This window comes from Schistocerca piceifrons, chromosome 2 (genome assembly GCF_021461385.2).
Source record: "Schistocerca piceifrons isolate TAMUIC-IGC-003096 chromosome 2, iqSchPice1.1, whole genome shotgun sequence".
NCBI classification, from domain to species: domain Eukaryota; kingdom Metazoa; phylum Arthropoda; class Insecta; order Orthoptera; family Acrididae; genus Schistocerca; species Schistocerca piceifrons.
Window position 1 is genome coordinate 1081436387 of NC_060139.1, and position 22283 is coordinate 1081458669.

Genomic DNA, 22283 nt, shown 5'->3' on the forward strand with positions numbered 1-22283 from the left:
TTCGACTTTTGTTACATCAATTTCAACAATGGATTTGGAGTAGCAGCGGCAGAATATGCATAGCGGGGGGAAGGGGTTGAGGCGGATATTTCACCTGAGAGCAGTCATACATTCGACTCAAACTGCAGAGATATAAAATGGTACATATTGCTGTACGTGTACATTATGTCATAATGTCTGAGTGTCAATGTAGTTTGTGCTTATAGTAATTGCCAAGATTTGTCGTTCTCTGGGGGAAGTGTTACAGCTCTAGTCAGTACACAGTACACTTGTGAACTACGCTGCTAGAAGTAGACTCGTGCCTGCCATGAAATTATCTGCCGCATTTGTCACTGTTTTTACATCAGTTAGATAACAATAAACCTACAAATTCATGGAGAATTTTACCATGACACAGAGTAACTCGCCCTACGAGTAATTTTATTTCTGAGATTCTTAGTACCTAACTAATATTTAATGTCATTATTTTCAGACTTTTTAGCGTTTGTATGTGTTTTAGTTTTTCAGGAAGGCATACTACTGCCATGGCTGCTACTCATTTTCATCCACATCTTATTCTGGGCTTAAAGACGGGAGTAAAAGGAAATGCCCAGTATATTAAGGGCAATAATGTATTATATCCTGTTGGAGGAGTTCTCGCACTACATAACTTCAAAGAGAAAGAACAAAGCTATATTCGATTGGAAGAGAACGAGAAAGCTTTGACAATGATTCATGTGAGCATGGACAGGTATGACGTGTGATGTTTACTGTTGTATTTACTTAGTAGCGGTCTGTAAAAAGGGCCGGCCGCTGTGGACATGTGGTTCTAGGCGCTACTGTCTGGAACCGCTTGATCGCTACGGTCGCAGGTTCGAATCCTGCCTCGGGCATGGATTTGTGTGATGTCCTTAGTTTAGTTAGGTTTAAATAGTTCTAAGTTCTAGGGGACTGATGACCTCAGAAGTTAAGTCCCATAGTGCTCAGAGCCATTTGAACCATTTTTTGAGCCTGTACAAAGAACAACTTCTAGTTACTTGGAACAATCCAGTACTCTGCTAGTGGATCAGTGCTGCTATTGTGAACTATTTTCATGAGTTACAGTAATTATTAGTAAATGTTAGTATCGGCATTCCTTATGTCATAAAATGATAAATGGCTGATATCGGTATTTAGAACTACACATATTGCTAATGAATATCTCGTGCAGTGGGTGGAAAAGCAATGCTCCTTAATTACAGTCTTTTAGTTGGTATTCACTGATATAAATTGTTCTGTAAGCGTGAAAATAACTATAGCACATTGCATGAAAGAGAGAATTCATAAGTTAATTTTATGACTGGGAGATTTATTCGAGTGTATACCTTACAACAAAGTGTAGTTGCTGTTTATTTGCAAATACTAATTGATAACCTAGTTAAGAAATTATGTACATAGCTTTTAAACATATAATGCCGTATGCATGATCTCATTTCTCTGTCTGAGATATCTTATTCTTCTGTTTCTTATTCTTGTTCTTTTGTGTAGCATCAGTGCAGGCTCGGCATGGTTGTTAACGGATTTGGCATGGTTAATTGAAGGGGTAGCCAGATGTCCTTCCTCTCGCCACCCCATTACCCCCCAGGACGGAATATATATATATATATATATAGTATTATTCATGTGAAAGTGAGAGAACATTTTATGAATGTTTCTAAATCGTGTAATTGAAGCGTGATTTGAGTAACAGTCTGGTATTCACCTAGTGGGATGTGGGAAACAGCCTAAAACCCGCGTCCACGCTGGTCATCACAGCGACCCCGTCGCTAACACACCGGGCGGATTCAACCAGGGGCCGGCGTACCTCACCATCCCGAAAGCAGCACCTTAACATGCACGTCTAACTGGGCGGGTACTTCTCCGTCTGCATCTATATTCTTTTGACGGAACACAGGTTTCTTTTTTACTCCCAATAACACAGAAATGACATTTTTTCGTTACAATTGTTTGTGGAGCTTTTAGAATAATTGCGAGTATACTACTCAACATTTATTTTTTACTTTGCTGTAAATGGAATAATTTAATGTAGAACTGCCAAAAAATATTTGAATTCCTGAAGATTCCTCGGTTCGGTTATTAACGTTGAGTTATTTTATATTGCAAGGTTAAAAGAGATTCAGTAGAGATGTTCTGCTCAGGCCCAACGGTTACTGAATTTTATTCTAATAGGTTCAAAGTATATACAGATATAGTGATATAGCGTCACGAATTAGTGGCTGAGATGTATTCTCAGCATAAATAAATTTCAAATTATCTAATAATTCAGAATAAATAAAGAAAAATGAAGATTAAAAGGCAATGCAAAATTGAAGAGTACTAATATGTAAGACTAAAATCTCCGTGAGGAATTTCTTCAGCTTTCAGTATTTAGCCTCCACGTGCACTGGTGTTTTCGAGGGTGCTTATCATTAGTCACCTGACGATGACTTCATAAGCCGAAACAGTTTTTTCATAAATAAATATACATAAAATCACATTTTTAGGTCGTCACCTTTAAATTGAATTTGTGAGGCCACAAAAATATAAAATACAACTAGTCAATCAAGTAACCCCCCCCCCTGCACCCCCCGCGCCCCCCCCCCCCCACCCCCGGCCGTCTTCTATCCGGAAATGAAATATTAAGCTAATATAAAGCTCTTCTGTCTGTCAGGGTAAGGATGTGGAAGATTATACATGATGTGTTCATAAGTCTCCAAACACTGCGCTGTAGGCGCTTTGCATGCCACTACTTTGTAAATAAGGGCAGAGTGCGTCACCATCATACACACATGCGGAGGTTGAAATGTATGACAGTGTACCATCCACTTCGGCTTTACATTTCACCGGAATAACCTATCGTCCGGTCCATTGTTAACTGTGATACTGTGAAGTGGAAACCTCGTGATTTCCCACAATCAGGCAACTGTTTCGGTACGGACAGACCGTTTTCTGCATCAAAATCCTATCCAGATGCTGTCCAGAGCGTCAGATGTGTGCCAAATCAATTGCGCCTAAAACCCTGTAAAAATTATTCATTACGTCAGGAACAATGAAAAAAACCTAATTCGCCTTACGTGCGTCAGAATGTAGTAACTTCTTCAGAAGGCAAAACGCTCTTATATACTCTGTATTATAGTAAAAAATTAAAGGCAACCAGGAAAAGGGAACAACCGTAAGAGACAAAGTGCAGTTACTGTTAATGACTTAGATGGTCCTCTCCCCAGTCTCTAGCATTTCGAATCTACTGCAAATTGTACATGTAATTTCAAGACATTAGCTACCGTTCCTAAATGTAGAAAATACTCACAGTAGACCAATGGAAATACAAAGATGTTTGCAAAACAATTGCCTACGGAACTCACGGCTGTCAAAGGAGTTGTAGTTCCCGACAAACTATGTATTTGTTACTTGTGTATGCCAGACATGCTCTGACCCAAAGGCGAACCCGTATTGCGGATTTCCGAAAAATCATAAAGCGACGTAATATATACTTCTGATACTCCAATAATTAGCTATTTAATTAGAACATGGTGTTGTGAGGAAATGGTTGTACGCTGTATTGCAGAATCGATAGCATTATTGCTATGAGAGATTGTACAGTAGCAGAGGTGTTTAGTTCAGTTCACCTGTGGCAGTTGAAACTAGCGGTCGTATATGAATGCAGATGAGCACCGAACACGTGCTTATCCTCTCAAGGTGGAATTATATTTTGTTCACAATGTCCTGAACGAGTGCTTCCTAATTCTGGATGGAATGAAGCTAGTACATGCCAGTTGGCTTGCGATTTCGAGTGTTTTGAGTCCGGCTGCTACCAACATTAGTGATCTAAAAATACAACAACTGTGTGTACAGTCACTATTACGAAGTGACTGGTGAGCCGTCTTGTGCCAAAGATGTAGGACAATGAGTAATGTTAGAACCATATTGGGGAAGCGCAGCTTCTTTCTCCGCATACTCAACGCCTACCAGTGTGTGCGCTTTCCTCAACTTCTGCACCCACTTGAGAAACCGTTCTGGACGTTTCGAACAAACTGCATGTTGTATTTATAGTGACAATGGAAGCAGAGGCATATTAGGTCTGGCGCTTCGTCGACCAGAAATGGGGATACGGATAAGGTATGGGTAATAAGTTAGTCTTACTAGTACGGATTTTAACAATCACATGCACTGCAAATCGGCTACACGAAAACCAGCAGTTTTATTTGTCAGTTCAAGCCAATGTCTGACATACTATTACTTTGGCGTTGAAAATTAATACAGTGTAATTCTGTCCTTTCGGTATTCAGAAAACCTACAAAATTGTAAACATTATGAAATACACTACCTTGGTCCCACACATGAAATATTTATATATGGTTTATTAGAGTATTAATATTGGCATAGGGTTCATATATTTTGTAGAATCTCCATTTCTTATTGCATGTACAGCGCCCAAATGTTTAGTCATTCACTTTTAAAGATGTCAAAAACACGAGGGCTGTTCAGTAAAAAAGATAATTTTTGTACAGTATATCTCTACTCGTACTCATAATTTTGATAGTTTTTCTACAAAATTGTCTCCTCTGCATGCAGTGCACTTGTCCTAGAGTTCCTTTCAGTCTGCAGAGACATGCTGGAAACCATTTTTTGAAAGGTCCTTGAGAATCGGCTCCGCAGCCTCCACTAATGCTCCTGATAATGAGAAATGCTTCCCACGAAGGTGTTTCTTCATGTTATTTAGTAGGAAACTAAATAAGCTAAATTCGGACTATCGGGAGGTTGAGAAATGCAATTAACACTAATGCAGCCCTGTGGTACTGCTCAGTTACTGGTGCGTGTACAGATACAAAAGACTGATAAAACGAGGCATAAATATAAAAATAAGATGACCATAACTTCCCCAGCAGAAGCAACCATTTTGATTTTTTGAGAGTTGGTGATTAAGGAGATTACCACACTGAGATTTGGTGTTTGCTCTCACCAAGTTTCATCAGCAGTGAGTACCTTTGAAATAACCTCCGGGTCTTCCTCTAACATCAACTTCAACTGCATACAGACCTGCATGCGAATGCTATTTCTCTTTCGGGAATCAGAAGTCTTGAAACCCATATGCAGAAACACGTCTCATGCGTAAATTTTACCTCATTAACTTGTGGATGGTATCCAATGAAATTTTCAGTATTTCTGAAAGTGTTGATGAGATTATTCGTCAATCTTCTCTCGCAGTGGCAGCTGTGGTGTTGATGTTTTCTTCCGTAAGATCAGTCACTGAAGCTCATATTCCATCCTCCTTTGAAGTAGAATGTCTCTCCCCTTTTTAAACAATTAAACCCATCTTCGAAGTGTGCTGTGGGGAAGAACATACTCTCCATACACTCCAGTAACATTGCATGGGCCCCAGCCGAGGATTCGCTGAGGCGAAAGGTGAATTTCAAAGCCACTAATTGTTCAATGCGTGAGATATTGTTGTAGTATGCGGTACTGAAGTTTTCACAGCTTGCCCGATTTTCGCAGACGGGAACCATGAGTCATAAGATTAACTTCTAGCGCGGAAAATTATGACTGTGAAAAAATTTTTATCATTCTTTATGGAACAGCCCACATATTTACAGAAAACATACTTTCTGTATTTCAGTAATGGCCAAATTCCTGACAATGCCGCTAACTCCAATTGAACTCAAAGGAGGGCCCAGTTAAACATATGAGGAACAAGGGTCTACATCTACATTTATACTCCGCAAGCTACCCAACGGTGTGTGGCGGAGGGCACTTTACGTGCCACTGTCATTACCTCCCTTTTCTGTTCCAGTCGCGTATGGTTCGCGGGAAGAACGACTGTCTGAAAGCCTCCGTGCGCGCTCGAATCTCTCTAATTTTACGTTCGTGATCTCCTCGGGAGGTATAAGTAGGGGGAAGCAATATATTCGATACCTCATCCAGAAACGCACCCTCTCGAAACCTGGCGAGCAAGCTACACCGCGATGCAGAGCGCCTCTCTTGCACAGTCTGCCACTTGAGAGCCGCGCGGGATTAGCCGAGCGGTGTCAGGTGCTACAGTCATGGACTGTGCGACTGGTCCCGGTGGAGGTTCGAGTCCTCCCTCGGGCATGGGTGTGTGTGTTTGTCCCTAGGATAATTTTGGTTAAGTAGTGTGTAAGCTTAGGGACTGATGACCTTAGCAGTTAAGTCCCATAAGATTTCACACACATTTGAACATTTTTTTTGCCACTTGAGTTTGCTAAACATCTCCGTAACGCTATCACGGTTACCAAATAACCCTGTGACGAAACGCGCAGCTCTTCTTTGGATCTTCTCTATCTCCTCCGACAACCCGATCTGGTACGGATCCCACACTGATGAGCAATACTCAAGTACAGGTCGATCGAGTGTTTTGTAAGCCACCTCCTTTGTTGATGGACTACATTTTCTAAGGACTCTCCCAATGAATCTCAACCTGGTACCCGCCTTACCAACAATTAATTTTATATGATCATTCCACTTCAAATCGTTCCGTACGCATACTCCCAGGTATTTTACAGAAGGAACTGCTACCAGTGTTTGTTCCGCTATCATATAATCATACAATAAAGGACCCTTCTTTCTATGTATTCGCAATACATTACATTTATCTATGTTAAGGGTCAGTTGCCTCTTCCTGCACCAAGTGCCTATCCGCTGCAGATCTTCCTGCATTTCGCTACAATTTTCTAATGCTGCAACTTCTCTGTATACTACAGCATCATCCGCGAAAAGCCGCATGGAACTTCCGACACAATCTATTAGGTCATTTATATATACACTCCTGGAAATGGAAAAAAGAACACATTGACACCGGTGTGTCAGACCCACCATACTTGCTCCGGACACTGCGAGAGGGCTGTACAAGCAATGATCACACGCACGGCACAGCGGACACACCAGGAACCGCGGTGTTGGCCGTCGAATGGCGCTAACTGCGCAGCATTTGTGCACCGCCGCCGTCAGTGTCAGCCAGTTTGCCGTGGCATACGGAGCTCCATCGCAGTCTTTAACACTGGTAGCATGCCGCGACAGCGTGGACGTGAACCGCATGTGCAGTTGACGGACTTTGAGCGAGGGCGTATAGTGGGCATGCGGGAGGCCGGGTGGACGTACCGCCGAATTGCTCAACACGTGGGGCGTGAGGTCTCCACAGTACATCGATGTTGTCGCCAGTGGTCAGCGGAAGGTGCACGTGCCCGTCGACCTGGGACCGGACCGCAGCGACGCACGGATGCACGCCAAGACCGTAGGATTCTACGCAGTGCCGTAGGGGTCCGCACCGCCACTTCCCAGCAAATTAGGGACACTGTTGCTCCTGGGGTATCGGCGAGGACCATTCGCAACCGTCTCCATGAAGCTGGGCTACGGTCCCGCACACCGTTAGGTCGTCTTCCGCTCACGCCCCAACATCGTGCAGCCCGCCTCCAGTGGTGTCGCGACAGGCGTGAATGGAGGGACGAATGGAGACGTGTCGTCTTCAGCGATGAGAGTCGCTTCTGCCTTGGTGCCAATGATGGTCGTATGCGTGTTTGGCGCCGTGCAGGTGAGCGCCACAATCAGGACTGCATACGACCGAGGCACACAGGGCCAACACCCGGCATCATGGTGTGGGGAGCGATCTCCTACACTGGCCGTACACCACTGGTGATCGTCGAGGGGACACTGAATAGTGCACGGTACATCCAAACCGTCATCGAACCCATCGTTCTACCATTCCTAGACCGGCAAGGGAACTTGCTGTTCCAACAGGACAATGCACGTCCGCATGTATCCCGTGCCACCCAACGTGCTCTAGAAGGTGTAAGTCAACTACCCTGGCCAGCAAGATCTCCGGATCTGTCCCTAATTGAGCATGTTTGGGACCGCATGAAGCGTCGTCTCACGCGGTCTGCACGTCCAGCACGAACGCTGGTCCAACTGAGGCGCCAGGTGGAAATGGCATGGCAAGCCGTTCCACAGGACTACATCCAGCATCTCTACGATCGTCTCCATGGGAGAATAGCAGCCTGCATTGCTGCGAAAGGTGGATATACACTGTACTAGTGCCGACATTGTGCATGCTCTGTTGCCTGTGTCTATGTGCCTGTGGTTCTGTCAGTGTGATCATGTGATGTATCTGACCCCAGGAATGTGTCAATAAAGTTTCCCCTTCCTGGGACATTGAATTCACGGTGTTCTTATTTCAATTTCCAGGAGTGTATATTGTGAAAAGCAATGGTCCCACAACACTCCCCTGTGACACGCCAGAAGTTACCTTAACGTATGTAGACGTCTCTCCATTGATAACAACATGCTGTGTTCTGTTTGATAAAAACTCTTCAATGCAGCCATACAGCTGGTCTGATATTCCGTAGGCTCTTACTTTGTTTATCAGGCGACAGTGCGGAACTGTATCGAACGCCTTCCGGAAGTCAAGGAAAATAGCATATACCTGGGAGCCTGTATCTAATATTTTCTGGATCTCATGAACAAATAAAGCGAGTTGGGTCTCACACGATCGCTGTTTCCGGAATCCATGTTGATTCCTACATAGTAGATTCTGGGTTTCCAAAAACGGCATGATACTCGAGCAAAAAACATGTTCTAAAATTCTACAACAGATCGACGTCAGAGATATTGGTCTATAGTTTTGCGCATCTGCTCGACGACCCTTCTTGAAGACTGGGACTACCTGTGCTCTTTTTTTTTTTCAATCATTTGGAACCTTCCGTTCCTCTAGAGACTTGCGGTACACGGCTGTTAGAAGGGGGGCAAGTTCTTTCGCGTACTCTGTGTAGAATCGAATTGGTATCCCGTCAGGTCCAGTGGACTTTCCTCTGTTGAGTGATTCCAGTTGCTTTTCTATTCCTTGGACACTTATTTCGATGTCAGCCATTTTTTCGTTTGTGCGAGGATTTAGAGAAGGAACTGCAGTGCGGTCTTCCTCTGTGAAATAGCTTTCGAAAAAGGTGTTTAGTATTTCAGCTTTACGCGTGTCATCCTCTGTTTCAATGCCATCATCATCCCGGAGTGTCTGGATATGCTGTTTCGTGCCACTTAATGATTTAACGTAAGACCTGAACTTCCTAGGGTTTTCTATCAAGTCGGTACATAGAATTTTACTTTGGAATTCACTGAACGCTTCACGCATAGCCCTCCTTACGCTAACTTTGACATCATTTAGCTTCTGTTTGTCTGAGAGGTTTTGGCTGCGTTTAAACTTGGAGTGAAGCTCTCTTTGCTTTCGCAGTAGTTTCCTAACTTTGTTGTTGAACCACGGTGGGTTTTTCCCGTCCCTCACAGTTTTACTCGGCACGTACCTGTCTAAAACGCATTTTACAATTGCCTTGAACTTTTTCCATAAACACTCAACATTGTCAGTGTCGGAGCAGAAATTTTCGTTTTGATCTGTTAGGAAGTCTGAAACCTGCCTTCTATTACTCTTGCTAAACAGGTAAACCTTCCTCCCTTTTTTATATTCCTATTAACTTCCATATTGAGGGATGCTCCAACGGCCTTATGATCACTGATTCCCTGTTCTGCGCTTACAGAATCAAAAAGTTCGCGTCTGTTTGTTATCAGTAGGTCCAAGATGTTATCTCCACGAGTCGGTTCTCTGTTTAATTGCTCGAGGTAATTTTCGGATAGTGCACTCAGTATAATGTCACTCGATGCTCTGCCCCTACCACCCGTCCTAAACATCTGAGTGTCCCAGTCAATATCTGGTAAATTGAAATCTCCACCTAAGACTATAACATACTGAGAAAATTTATGTGACATGTATTCCAAATTTTCTCTCAGTTGTTCTGCCACTAATGCTGCTGAGTCGGGATGTCGGTAAAAGGAGCCAACTATTAACCTAGCTCGGTTGTTGAGTGTAACCTCCACCCATAATAATTCACAGGAACTATCTATTTCTACTTCACTACAGGATAAACTACTACTAACAGCGACAAACACGCCACCACCGGTTGCACGCAATCTATCCTTTCTAAACACCGTCTGTGCCTTTGTAAAAATTTCGGCAGAATTTATCTCTGGCTTCAGCCAGATTTCTGTACCTATAACGATTTCAGCTTCGGTGCTTTCTATCAGCACTTGAAGTTCCGGTACTTTACCAACGCAGCTTCGACAGTTGACAATTACAATTCCGATTGCTGCTTGGTCCCCGCATGTCCTGACTTTGCCCTGCACCCTTTGAGGCTGTTCCCCTTTCTGTACTTGCCCGAGGCCATCTAACCTAAAAAACCGCTCAGTCCACGCCACACAACCCCTGCTACCCGTGTAGCCGCCTGCTGCGTGTAGTGGACTCCTGAACTATCCAGCGGAACCCGAAACCCCACCACCCTATTGCGCAAGTCGAGGAATCTGCAGTCTAGAAGACTCCCGCTTATATAAAGATCTATTGTCCATACGGACACGTAAAATAAAATTAGTAATATAGCACTGAGTGCGAATTAATAATAGAACTAGTTATGAATGGTGCGTTGCACTTTCGGCGACCTACTGAAACTGGTGCATAGGTGCGGTGTACCTCTTGCACCCCTGGGCAGGGGCACATGTAAATAATGGACTGCCGTGTAAATTGGATTGTGGTGATATGGATTCAGTCGTTGGAGATGAGACAACGTGGAAACGTAACGTGGACAACTGGTACATTTATGTGGAACCTAAAGTGCGTCATGGTGAACGCTTCCCTCTGTTCATCATTTCAAGAGATGTCCCGTAATATGAACACTAAAGGAGCAGAAGGCTCTAATAAATTGCCGCCTTCCCTCACCTCACCCGTCTCCCACGTCCTCCCCTCCCCCCCCCCACCCCCCTCCGCTCCTCGCCCCACACACATACACATTCCACAGGGTGTATACAACTTTCAGTCTTACAACCTTTCATTTATTAATTGAGTGTAGGGCAACTAAGCGGTTCATTTAGTAAGTTTAGAATTTTCAAGTTTGTCGGAATGCAGCTGAAGCGTATTTCATTAATCAAGCAATGTGAAAAAAATATATATATGGCAGATTCTGTCAGAATCCTGTATGAGCAAAACAGTAGTATGCAAAAACTTTTACTGATAGAAGCTACTGAACCTATTTCACCAGAAACGAAGTTGCACAGAGACTGAAACGACTAGGAAGTAAACACCATTAACCAGACTATCCGGTGGATATCTTCATCATCATTTGTCAAATAGAGCAGTTTCACATTGATTACCACACAATAAATGAAGAGAAAGTCTCGACTACCAAAACCGAGCCAGGTGGCACAATGGTGAGGTACAGCTCTCACATGCAGGGGACTATGGTTCTAATCCAGATATATGTTTTCCATGACTAATATATCTAAGGGACACTGTGCCACTTTGCATTTAAATGACCTGGAGAATCAGTGCATGTTGCCTACATGCCAGGAGCAATGACACCAACAACGACCTTCAACATATGATATCATCCAGATTGCGTGTAGGCAACTTTCACCAACACATGCACTTTTCAAGATCATTTAAGGGCAGAGTGCCCATAGTACCCACAGGTATACTACTTCACGGTTTCCTTAAATCTTCTAACGTAAATCCCAGGATTGTTGCTTTGAAAAAGAGACTGCCGTGTTCTTTCCAAGATCATGCTCCGATTCTAATAATCTCGTCGTCGATGGTATGTTAAACCCTAATCTTCCTTCCCTTTGACCAACTACACCTTTGGAAGGTACCACATTCCTACACAAAATATCCGTATCTCAGGGTGTCAACAGCGTTCTTCAAACCATCAAGATGTGCAAAGTGCGCCAGAACGCTACCGCCAAACTTGAAAGGCAAAAGTGCGGGCTGAAACAAGAAAAAAATCCAGTAAAAATGGACTTCAAAATGCATACCATAACGGCTACGAAATGCCTTACGTGTCGCAAACAAAGGGCGACATACAAAATAGTGTCTTCTTCAGAATAGCCATATACAGATCTCTGCTACATAGCGATTGCTAATGATAGAGGCTACGATGCGTCGGCTAATGAGGTGGCGAACGTTAAGGTTGCTATAGAAGTGGGCTGCCAGCAGCCGGGCGCGGCGCTTACGTCCTCTTTACCCAGGGGCCACTGTTGTCGCGTTGTCGTCCTGGAGGGAGGCGAGTCAGCGTGCGATTGGCTGACCTCTTCTCAAGCCGTCTCTTCTCTGACGTGTTGGCGCTGACTTTACACCGTAACAAGTACCATTCTAGACACGAGATGCAATCAGGTGTATATCTCATTAAGGGTACTACGAATGCAATTATCCTGTTGGTGGGGTAGTTTGGCACGGTGCGTGGCAATGAGTGAGTGTGGTGCGTAAAAATCTCTGAAATATCGAACAAGAAATACTCATAGGTAAAACTAAATAATATATGACTTACGAATGTTACCATATATTGACGGTGAAATGTTATTATGACAGAGTCCTCAACGTTTCTCATCCATACTGTTGTGGCTGGAAGTGGATAATCGTGGTTGGCAGATATCTCAGTACAATGCGCAATGTGGAACACTTAGTACTCTATGGCTTTCGAACTTTACAGTATTAGTGAGTATAATCGCTTACACAATCTTCACCCTGTTCCACCCATATTGGCATTAATATTACGTTACGGGTTTTTAATTCCGGGTAGCACCACGGGGCCGATACTAGTTTACTAATATTGTCTTAACATAATTTAAATGAAGCTGGAAAGGAAGGGAAGTTACTTTATTTCATTAGGCATTTATTTTTCTTTGCGTATGCATAAGTATAAAATCTTGTTTTCTCAATACTTGCTTGTAAACCATATTTGCAGTTTCCTTCACCGACTGTAAACGAAGAAATGTGAGCACGCTACGTACAGTACTCCGTCAGAGAAACATGATTCCATTAAGTTAACGCCACAGTATTTGAATGTTTGCTCCTAAGCTTTGTTGATGGTCATGCAGTATGCTAATTTAAATGGGAACTGCAGTTGTCTTAAGTTGAAGGCCAACCCACATGACAATAGGGTATTTGTGGTATAAAAACCATCTGACTATTTTGTTTAGTAGTCATTATACTCGCTCCGATGATGTTACTGCGGAGCTGCGTGATGCAGTCTTGTGTCATTACATAGTTTTGGCGAATTTAGATCGCACAGTAAAATGACTCGCGAGCCAACTTTCAATTTGAGGCATTGCAACAGCATTCCAGGTATATTCAACGAACTAAAAAATTCACTTGGAAAATGTACACTGGCATTATCATCAGTCACTGAATCGATTGAGATGGAAGATGTTTCTGGTCCCAGGATGAGCTCTTGGACTGTCTTTTTGATTTCGTTGACAATTTCGCTTTTCAGCACCCATAACCAGTCTGAATTGGTGTAATTGTTGGCGATACCCGTTATATATGGATTATAACATTATTACAAACATCATGTGTGATTCTGAAATGGCCGGAATTTGCGTCTGCTGGTTATGTGCCTTCTCCTATAATAGGTTTCGGCCAAATCCTTGCGCTCTTACGTCTCCTGATGTTTGGTTTCTCATATACGTTGTTAATCTGAGTACCTTTATTTGCTACCATATGAAAGACTTCTTTACGCAGGCATTTGTTTCCTCCGCTGGTGTCGATTTCGGAATATCTAGGAGCCTTTGGCGATAATCGCTTGGCAAAATTAATCAAACACCTCCCATTAAACTGATATTATCCAGTACGTCCTCCAGTGTTCCAATTAATAAAAAAAATGAAATAATAAATTCGCACCTGCACAGTAAAGTTCGTAAGACACAGAGTATACAGCTTTTCCTAAGCGTATTTATTGTTCCATATTTCGCGGATTTTTGCTCGTCACACTCACTCACCACTACGCAGTGTGGCAGAGGGTGGTCATGGAGAAAAGTCTATTAGGACGTGAACAAACAAGCCTGAAATGAAGTGTAAGGAATCAGTGGGCATGAAATCCAAAAAATACAGTGAAATTAAATTATATAAGTGATTGATGCAATTAATAGAGGAAAAATCAGTCACGCAGTTATATTGAAGAAGTCTTGCACAAATAGATGACTACAGGAACTTCTGGTCTGAGGCTCAATATGCACCAATTTTCACGTGTTATGATGACTTCATTGTCTTCAGTATTTCCAGTAGGTTCTGCATCAATACCACGTTTTATGGGAAGGCTACTGCTTTCTAATAAAGTATGTTTGTCAAACCAGGTTAACATATGTCAACGCAGTTTCCGTCACAAGTCACAAGAAAACTCATAGTGGTTTCTATAGATGATATTTTAGCATTTACTTATTATTATGATTATTTATTATTATGATTATTTTTGCCTGATTATTCACTGGTTATTATTATTTTTGCATAGATCATATTCTCTTGGAATAAAATATAAAAACAGAAATTAATTTCTAATATTCTTAGTTTTATTCTCATGGAGTGGATACCATCATTTCTTTGCTTATTACAAAAATGAATTTGTATATAGTCATATGAAATAATTTAGTGAACATAATATCAGTAATAGTAATATTAACAACTATTACGCTGTATCATTACAAATGTGTTAGATTTTCAGCCTTCATTATGTCGCAGAAAGAAAATATAGCTTCAGTATGTACAGAATGTCAGAAACCAAAAATTTGTCATTCCAATATGGTAACAGCTATAATTTCAACATTAGAATTTATTTCAACTTCAACTTCAGTCTTTGTATTCAGGAATTTGGTAAAGCAATCTGACAACTTAAAATTTTGTAGTTAATATTGTAATGTTTTAAGTCTGGGTAAAAACTTATAGTGTTAGAAATGCAGTCTGGATTCATAATTGAGTGAAAAAGCTGTTCATTGGTAATAGATTTCTAATGAACAGATATACAGTCTATCAGCCTATAAGAAACTAAACTCCACCCGAACAGGCCCAAGGATTTTGGTAATTTTTAATGGAGCATGTGTGGGAATAGTCAGTGAGTTCATAAGAATATTTTTCGACCCAAACTAGGTCAGCCCAGATCTCTAATTTGAGGTGATCAGATCCATAATAGCCGCCCGGGATTAGCCGAGCGGTCTCAGGCGCTGCAGTCATGGACTGTGCGGCTGGTCCCGGCGGAGGTTCGAGTCCTCCCTCGGGCATGGGTGTGTGTGTTTGTCCCTACAATAATTTAGGTTAAGTAGTGTGTAAGCTTAGGGACTGATAACCTTAGCAGTTAAGTCCCATAAGATTTCACACAAATTTGAACATTTGAAAATCCATAATATAAATGTCAAAGCCTCAAAAATTTGTGATAATATTTTTATAGCGATGTCTGTTACATTAGATTTGATTGGTAAATGAATTACATTTCCCAAATAAGTAAGATTTTGACTTTTAACAGCATCATTAGTACTTCTTTTTACATTCTCTATAACAGACAACGATGCTGATGTACGATAAAACATCTGCCCAACACTAGCAGGTGCTGTTGCTCATGGAGTAGATTTTCAGTAGATTTATTATGTTTTTTGTTACATTTAGGATGTGTAGCCACACTTAGCACCAACATCTTCAGTAGTCATTAATTATGAATGGTGATATGACTGGGCAAATGTATAGGTATTTATCCACACAAAATTCATATGGGCTGCTAGAAGAAACATTAAATTTCTATCATTTGGTGTGGCATTAGTATGATGATGAATTTCCTATTAAAAACTCTTTGGTGGGAGAAAAAGAAACTAGCCAAGTATCAAAAAATCTGTAGATGGAGAGAAATAATTGTATGCAGAAGTTTTCAAATGGTTCAAATGGCTCTGAGCACTACGGGACTTAACGTCTTAGGTCATCAGTCCCCTAGAACTTAGAACTACTTAAACCTAACTAACCTAAGGACACCACACACATCCATACCCGAGGCAGGATTCCAACCTGCGACCGTAGCAGTCCCGCGGTTCCGGACTGTAGCGCCCAGAACCGCAGGGCCATCACGGCCGGCAGAAGTTTTCACCTCGATTATTTGATCTTATCTCATTATGATTCTTTCTCAGGAAAACAGAAAAATGTGTAACCTAGATGGAACTAAAAGTACTTCCTCTGCTCCTAATGTGACTGCATCTACAGTAATCCTTGCCGTTGGGAACTTTCTAGTAAAAGTGGGAAACTGCCTGAAAAAACCCTGTGTGGCAGGTGAAATTAAGCCCAATCTTTTTACTAAAAGACACAAGGGAGGCTTTACAAGGGAGGCTTTCACAAATACTAATCAGATGAGAGCTGCACTCGAATAAAACTGATATATGATGGACCTAAAAATATGTATAATTACAGCATGTGGGTATGCATAAAAAATATAATGATCGGTTCTTTATCAGAGAAACTGGTAATGACGAAACAGTTTGTATCCACGTCTTTGGCATAGTGATGTTTGCTCCTATCTTTCGGTCTTTGTCAGTTTCCTACTCTATAGGGCTCTCACATATGGTTGGAAACGGTACCTGAAAAATATCAAGAATATAATCCATCTTACTACAGTAGCTAGTTAGTACATTCAGTAGACAGTAATTCCCTATCCTAGTTACAGTTATTCAAAGTATTTTATCAATAATATAATCCATCTTACTACAGTAGCTAGTTAGTACATTCAGTAGACAGTAATTCCCTATCCTAGTTACAGTTATTCAAAGTAAGATTCGTTCACATTCATGACGACCAAGTCCTTTATAATCTCCATAATTATATTTAACATCTTAACTATACAAAATTTCCTTGCTAGCAGTTGTCTTTAAGAGCTCGTCAGTATCACAGTTTCCGTAATTAGAAAAAAGTTCGTGTTGGAAAATTTAATGATTGTTGCTCATCAGAAGAGTGTATGTCATGAAACAGCCATAACAGTCTTTATCAGTTCTTCACATGTAAATATTAATGCACCTGCCACATGATATTTAACATAAATGCCAGTACGAAAGACGTTTAGCAGGAATTCAGATTAATTTATTCAACATTTACGTTGCTCCAGAATTGAAGTCCTGTACTGCTCACAACGAAAATATAACCGAGTTCTACAGCAGGCAGAGGGAAGAAAGACATGGAGACTGCATTTATAAACTGAAAAGCTTGTGCCCCCAGCAACCTCATGCAATCATACAGATTCTGTTTATTAAAAGAGATTATTGCCTTGTCGTTTCGTATTTCGCAGTTGGAAAGGAACATTTTCCTGAGTGAAGCCCAGCAATAAGTATCATCCGATCTTATAAAACAAAACAAACAGAAATTTTTAAAGGAATCATGTGCACACCTAAATGCTTTTATGGGACCATTCAAAAGCGGATTATAGCTGAAAATTTCGTGATACAAAACTCAAGTGTCATACCACATCACTGATTGCTAGATTATATAATAATTACAATTTCAAGACTTAGTCAGAACCTAGAAGTAGATAATTTACATAGTTTTTATGTTTTGCATAGTGTTAGGTTTTACCAAAATTATTCATTCAATATTGAAAACATAGAAAAATCAACTCTGCTGCAAGTGTATTATATGTATGTACAATTTCAGGTTTCTGCCAAATCTGGAGTTTACATTTTTGTTTCCTGCAGCTCCTAGAAACACAACATAACATGCAATAACTCCAAAAATATTTACATCGCATTTTCCGCAAAACCTCCAAAATCAAGACGTTTGAATAACATTAATAGCACTGAAAAGGTGATAACGAGTTTAAATTCGCGAGTAGAGTACTGAACGACGCACATATAGTATTCAATAAGAAGGAGATAAACACATTAAACGTTTTAAATACAATGCAAGGTAAAACATATCGTAAATCACACTAAAACAACTTGTAGTGGCAATTAAGAATGCAAAAAACTGCAAAATTGAACAGCAATTAAAAATCAATGCCATAGGTTACAAAATAAGCACACTTCTAGAGAAGGAACTAGTGAGATATGAAGATAACTGTAGTCTCAAACAAAATGTTTCAAAGGCAAAAAGCAATATAAACAAAAAAATTAGAGAGAATGAGCTAATAACCACAAAAGCAGATAAAGGCCACATGATTGTAAATGTGAAAGATACTGAATACGTGCAAAGCAGTCTTTAAATTTTTTACAGAAAACAATATAGTACACAACTAACACAAACTCCAATAAAACAGCTGCATATGAAAATTAAAGGACAGTTAAAGAAAATATATTTCTTACAGACAGAATATGAAAAGAAATACGTCACCATCCCAAATTACAGTACATAAGGAAAGATGTTCAATCAGACCAGTAGTTAACAGTATGAACAGTCTTGCACAAAATCTCATTTTTTTATAAAATTTACTTCGCAATTGAAGAAACTGATACTTTAAAGAAGAATACCACATTAATCACTGAAATAAGAGTAATAAATATTCCATATGGTGCCCACTTTATATCATTAGACTTCATCAAGCGGTATTCTAATATACCTGTTAAAGTAGCCATTGCTGTCACAAACAACAATTTATTAAAGCACAAAAAATTTATTCAATTTATAGAGTTACTAGAACTGATCCTCAACTAGAATTATTTTACATACACTGCCAATATTTATCAACAATCAGATGGACTAGCCATAGGCTCATCCATACATGACACAGTAGCAGACATTATCATAAACCATCTAGAAGAAAAAATATTCAACACCCAGGAACACTGCTTAAAGACATAGAGCATTACAAAATATAAATAGCAGATACGTTAATTATAGCCAAAGGTGACACCAGTGACATCACTAACATCAAAAACTTGATCAGTTAGGGGCACAAGAAAATAATTTCACAGCTGATTATCAGAAACATAATAGCAGTCATCCATGTACAGAAAATCACAACAGGCACAATATCAAGATATACAGCAAAAGACAATATCCAGCATCACAATTGCTGCCACATCATTTCATCCATATATACACAAGAAGACTGCATACAAAACGATGGTACAAACATCAAACAAAATTCCATTGAACAAAGAACGTAGAGAGAGGCAAATTGCAGTGGCTACAAACTTCCCCAACTCAGTGATAGGCAAAATACATAAGGAAACAGCAAAAGGGGAAAAAAGTTCCTGGCTCTTCTGATGGAACTGATAGTGCCTTACTTAGTCAGCATTTCTCAAAAAAATAAAAAAAATAAGAAAAATAAAGAAAGCAAATCTTCTTAAATCACATAAAGTGAATGTAGCTTTCTCCATAAACTACAGCATAAATTAGTGCACATCTTAAAAAATAAGAAATATAAATTCTCAGACTCCAGAATATACAAAAATACATGTAGAACTAGCTCAACTTAGTACATAGCCCAGACTGGTAGAAAATTTCATACTACGTCCCGTGATCACAACTGGTATGCACATAAGTAGTTCATAAATTCAACAATGGCAATAGACATAAAAAACGTTGGACATAATTCAGAAACATAAAAGAAGATCCTGAGATACTCTATCACTTTCATAAAGAACATACAGTGGATTTAATGGAAGGAATTTTTATACATCATAAAAAGCAAGGAGAAAAAATTCTCAATAATAAAGTGGATAGTGAATCAATAAATTTTCTCAAATATTTCTCCTGCATATAATAACTGTAGTAAATTCCATAAATGTGTTCAGTTCTTCTTACACTCTACTCAGTATCTTCACAAAAAAGTATAAAATAGAATATAAAGCATAACTGATAATTTAACAGTCAGTAATTGCCAATAATGGTAATATAAAAGTTGTAAGTGACAACTTTACGTAAATAATGTAATCCAGAGATAATGTCTGACTGTATCCAAACCCTTCGTGAAGCTGTACTAACATGATATCCTTGTAGCTTATTTTGATTTCACAAGCAAACAGTCCGAGTGATAGTTTGCATGTGTGTGGGTTTCTGTGTAATGGAGGCAGTACAGTACCTGCAAGTAGGCAGACAAAAATACAATTTCTTACATAACATGTAAAAAGTCGCAAGATTTATTGTTGTGGGTTAGCAGGAGAGCCAACACCGTTTTATTAGAGGAAGCCGAAATGCACGCGTTATAGCTCACGCAGGCTGGCGTGAGGTCTGGAACAGGACAAGGAAATTAGACTTTAGAAAAACGGACGTAGCTGGTGGAATACTTAACTTTAATCCATTAATGATGAGCGTCGCTCTTGACTGTACATGATTCATAATATCAATAGTAACTGAACATGGCGCCTTGCTAGGTCGTAGCAAATCACGTAGCTGAAGGCTACGCTAACTATCGTCTCGGCAAATGAGAGCGTATGTAGACAGTGAACCATCACTAGCAAAGTCGATTGTACAACTGGAGCGAGTGCTAGGAAGTCTCTCTAGACCTGCCGTGTGGCGGCGCTCGGTCTGCAATCACTTATAGTGGCGACACGTGGGTCCGACGTATACTAACGGACCGCGGCTGATTTAAAGGTTACCACCTAGCAAGTGTGGTGTCTGGCGGTGACACCACATTTATCTTATCCAATTTTCCGATTTCAGTATCATAATCTCGGAAAGACAACCACAGTTCAAGAGAGGCAGAGCAACACACATGCAAACTTGAGTCAAAACACTTACGTGTTAATATTTGCACGTGATAACGAGAAGAAATTCTTCACACGTATCGTCGTAAGCATGGAAAACCCGTGCACTGTTTCATTATTTGAATCATATGTGGCAAAGAGTGCACAAATACTAAAATTATCAAAGAAGATTTTAACGATCCATCTGGCAAATACTGCTCTTATAATGGGATAAGGTATGTCACAGATAATAATATGTATCAGATAATGATACGAAAGAGAAAGATGCAGAAGAGTAATGACAGAACTGCATTTAGAGCGGTCTGACATCGTATGATTGGCAGCATGGATCATCTGGAGTCTCGATTAGCATCACAAGTAGGGGTTACCATCGATAAATTAGCAGAAGAATTAACGCGGCTGCCGAGGAACAGAACGATCGAAATACTTACCCGACGTAGCTGCTGCTTTCTTTATTCTTTTGACGCTTCACGACAGAGTAACAGCTTTTACCAGCATGGCGCCTTAACTGTAGGTCAATACGGCAGTGCGACAGACAACACCGAGCGCGGAAGGACGTTTTGGCTCCTCAAAGTCCAGCTGAAGCGTTCGGGTGGCTGGTCAACCAGAGGACCAGAGGCCTATTCGAATATTCGTATCTAGTAAAACACAGTCGACTTAGAAGAGTTGAACTTATTTTTATGACCTATGTAAAGGGAATTTTTGCAGCAGGTTCTGAAGGAGCCACTATGTGGTTTTACCGTCAGTTTTAGTCACAGGAATATCTCTATGCGTGCAGGTGGGCCTTGCTAACGGAATTGCCTCCGTTTCAGTTAAAGCGCCATGTGGACGATTATTTGTAGCTTGATAATACCTATTGTGCCACAAAAATCGGGGAAATACCTCTAACGAATATCATTGCGCCATCGTCATGTCAAGGCCACGTAGCGAATATACATAAAATTAATGTTCCAATTTCCGCACTTAATAACTCATGAAGCTTTTCAATTAATTTTTATCTTTGATGACGCCTTCTACTATATTTTACGTGTTTTTTTATCTTTGTTGCGAGTACGGCTCCACAAGGAGATGTCAATTACTTAAAAGTTGGCCAAAAATTAAAAAAAATAAACGTCGCTATCATATTGCATAAACTTTAGTTTCTTATTTAACTGCTATAACATTTTACTTTGTACATAGAATAGGAGCAGAGAACCATATTTGGGATTATAATGCTGTCTAAAATAACAGAGGAAATGAAATACACCGCCTGACAAAAAATCCGAAGCCCACGGAAGGGAAGAGGAAACGAAATGACCTTCACGGCTTGAGATGAAATGTAATGTTATTTCAGTGATTACAATATCGAGTCAAATTTACAAAGAACTTGGCTTGAGCCCTCTTATCAATATGACGTCGCACCCCGTCGGGCGTGGATGCATCCACTGGTTCGGATGGGAAGACTGTCATAAAGCCGTTGTGTACTCTAGTGAGGCAAGCCGAACTCACGACTGCTGTAACTGGTGCTGGAAGTTTGCACCGGGATGGTGCTGACGTCCGAGCTGGTCCTACACTTGTTGTATTGGGGACAGATCTGGCGATCTTGCTGGTCACGACAGTAATACAACACTGTCGCACGAGAGGTAATACACGAGGACGCAGGATGTCCGTAAAGTACAGTTGTGTCCTCAGAGTTCCCTCAGTCAGCACCAGCAGTCACCTGAAGTCATGACCGAAGGCTCCCTGCACCAGGAGCGACGCGGCTGCACCTCTCCAAAGCATTGGAAGAATGGGACCGCTGCCAAGTCGCCGTCACACTCGCCGACGATGGTCAC

At 40.8% G+C, this 22283-nt stretch overlaps 1 protein-coding gene across 1 annotated transcript in view; it reads left to right on the forward strand.

Annotated features, from left to right (window-relative positions):
* The first annotated feature begins 524 nt into the window (after positions 1 to 524).
* The window catches only part of LOC124776139 (cilia- and flagella-associated protein 57-like), a 178294-nt gene continuing 156535 nt past the window's right edge, over positions 525 to 22283 (forward strand). Inside the window, exon 1 of the mRNA XM_047250976.1 lies at positions 525 to 730. Within this exon, the coding sequence (XP_047106932.1) occupies positions 525 to 730 (206 nt within the window). The remainder of the gene's footprint in view (positions 731 to 22283) is intronic.